The sequence below is a fragment of the Arachis hypogaea genome, chromosome 13, assembly GCF_003086295.3.
Source record: "Arachis hypogaea cultivar Tifrunner chromosome 13, arahy.Tifrunner.gnm2.J5K5, whole genome shotgun sequence".
Taxonomy (NCBI): domain Eukaryota; kingdom Viridiplantae; phylum Streptophyta; class Magnoliopsida; order Fabales; family Fabaceae; genus Arachis; species Arachis hypogaea.
In genome coordinates, this window is record NC_092048.1 from 139547133 (window position 1) to 139549761 (window position 2629).

Consider the following 2629-nt stretch of genomic DNA (forward strand, 5'->3'; position numbering starts at 1 on the left):
ATTCAATTTAGTACTGATACAAAATATTGATATTTACTACTTTTAAATTAATTGTTTATTTATTTTATATTAACTTTAAAACATAAATATCAATAAAAAAATACCACTTATTTGGATTCAAATAAAATATAAAAAATATCAAAACTAATAAAAATAGATATCCAATTTTTATATTTTAGTTTAAATTTCAGAAAATCTACCTTTTTATAAACTTATGAATTTAAAACGGAACAATAAATTATTTCTAAAGATTCATTAAAAAATTTTCTTTGACTCATTAACATGTAAAGAATCATTATCAAGACTTTTGATGTTGAAAAAGTTAATATAAAATATAGCCCTGTAAGATGACATAAGATTTAAAACTTGGATTTTTTTCAGAATTAGAAGTAACAGATAGTTTTTCTATATGTTTTACCATAATTTTTATGTATTTTCACAATCTTCAATTCTTCAAATCATCACTAATTAAAGTTATAGAAAGATGACATTAAGCTTTTATCATCATTTTGAGATGTCGTTAATGGTTATTCTTTTTAACTTTCCAATCCAAATGACCAAAAATGAAATGAAAAGGTCAATCAAGGGACATAAACCACTATAAGCTAAGTAGAAGTATTTATATAAAAATACACCCACATATTACATGCATATACTTGAAATGGGGGACATAAGCTAGTAATACAAAGTACAAACTATACAAACACAAAATCAAGTTCCACTCAATCTACATATTTATTTGTGGTCTTGAATTAACTAATCACATATATCAAACCTTGTGACACTCAAACAAAGTAGGAAGATAAGAGAGGGAAAAAAAAAAAGAAAAAGAAAAATAATACAGAAGAACATTTTGTGTATGATGAAGTATTCTTAGGCCAGAGCATATATGAAGAAGTAACATTATTAGTTCTTAGGCTTTAGCTTGGAGATGGACATAACTGTGGTAATGAGGAGAAGAATGATGGCAATGAAAGAAGCAATGAGTGCAGCACCACCTCTGTTGCAATATGATTCAAACTTGTCACATATCTTATCCCACCTTGCATGTGTGTTCCCATTCCTTCCCAATTCTGACATGAATGTTGCTGCTCCATCTCCAGCTGATGCTAGAACCAAATTCATCTTCACCACCCCAAAAAAAAAAGTTAGATATAATTAAAGACTATAATAGAATTTTTTTTAGATTTAATTATTCGGTTAGTCCTTATACTTTTATCAAATTTACAATTAGGTCTCTAGTTATATATTGTTTCCTTTCAATTGGGTCCCTATTTTGTTTTCAGTTTTATAATTAGGTGCTTCCTAGTGTAAAAATGTTAGAGTTAACTAAATATTTTTTCATAAATTAAAAGTATTCATAATTAAAAATTTAATTAAAATTTTTACCACATGTATTTTAGAAGAAATATTATGTTTATTTTAACGTTTTTGACATGAAAATGACTTAATTACAAAACTAAAAGTAATGTAAAGATTAGGGGTGTTCAAAACCGATCCGAACCGAACTAAATCGACGAACCGAATCAAAATAACCGAAAATCGAACAAATTAAAAATCGAAAAAACAAAAAAAAAACTTGTTTTGTTTTTTTTTTGCAGTTCGGTTCGATTTTCGGTTTTAACCATAAAAATCCTAATAGAATCGAACCAAACCGCACAGTGAACACCCCTAGTATGGACCCAATTAAAAAGAAAAAAGCATAAAGACCTAATTAAAAATTTGGTGAAACTATAGAGACTAGTAGAGTAATCAAACCTTTTTTTAGTATACAAATATATATATTGGTTTATGCATGTGAATACTAAAAGTTTATAGCGACAAATATAAAGAAATTATAAAGTACCATGTCCAATATTGCAATTAATACAAATCGGAGTCCTTTATAATCAAATCGGGGTCCTAATATGTCCACTCCTATCATGACCAAGTTATGAAGACTTGCAACTCCATTGGCTATCACAAAGAATCTGTCACACCATAAAGAACATTTACATAGATGAAAAATATTCTCTAACATGGTAGTATATATGGCACTATATATATATAAATAATTAATCATGAATAATGAAATGATAATTGATTAGAACTAACATAAAAGCAGGGGTGTGGTGAAACTTTGCAGTAATAGACACTGTTATAGGGGTGGTACCAATGGTGGCAACAACAAAGTTTTTGGTTTGTTTGTTGAGTGCCATAACAAGTGTAGCTGAAGCTGTGGCCAAAAATGCAAGAACCCTTAGAGACAAAAGGACCCAATCTTTCTTTGGTTTGTCAGGAACAGCACTGAAACTAAGCTCTAACTTTTCAACATTTCCGGAGGCCATTTTTGTGCAAGCTAAGCTAATTAAGTGTGAAAAATGAGAAGAGAGGGGTGCCTTGTTATAGAAAAATTGATGAACCATATCATTTGGTAAGTCTAAGAAGACATATTTTGGTTATGTCTGTAAATTCCTTATTAGGTTGTCTTACCAACTAAACTTTTTGGTGGTTGTTAATTGGTAAGAAACATGTGATAGTGTGCTAATTAGATTAATGTAACAAAGTTCTTATGTTTAAAAAATATAGAAAGGAGAAACTTATATATTCGGCACGTTTGATAGTTTTTTTTTTTATTTTGGGATTTTAA

At 28.5% G+C, this 2629-nt stretch overlaps 1 protein-coding gene across 1 annotated transcript; it reads right to left on the reverse strand.

Moving 5' to 3' along the window:
• Nucleotides 1–601: 601 nt before the first annotated feature.
• On the reverse strand, nucleotides 602–2388 carry LOC112792144 (CASP-like protein 1B1). Its single transcript, XM_025835246.3, has 3 exons — nucleotides 2095–2388; nucleotides 1847–1970; nucleotides 602–1125 (listed from the first exon to the last, which is right to left on the reverse strand). The coding sequence occupies exons 1-3, from the start codon at nucleotides 2325–2327 to the stop codon at nucleotides 907–909; spliced, it is 576 nt and encodes a 191-aa protein (XP_025691031.1). The 5' UTR covers nucleotides 2328–2388; the 3' UTR covers nucleotides 602–906.
• Between the last annotated feature and the right edge of the window lie 241 nt (nucleotides 2389–2629).

Excerpts from the sequence above, each read along its gene's own strand:
- LOC112792144 (XM_025835246.3), bottom strand. The coding sequence starts at position 2,327 with ATGGCCTCCGGAAATGTTGAAAAGTTAGAGCTTAGTTTCAGTGCTGTT. Across the intron at positions 1,971-2,094 it reads CACCACACCCCTGCTTTTAT|ATTCTTTGTGATAGCCAATG; the intron begins GTTAGTTCTAAT and ends ATGGTGTGACAG. Across the intron at positions 1,126-1,846 it reads TAATTGCAATATTGGACATG|ATGAATTTGGTTCTAGCATC; the intron begins GTACTTTATAAT and ends GGGGTGGTGAAG.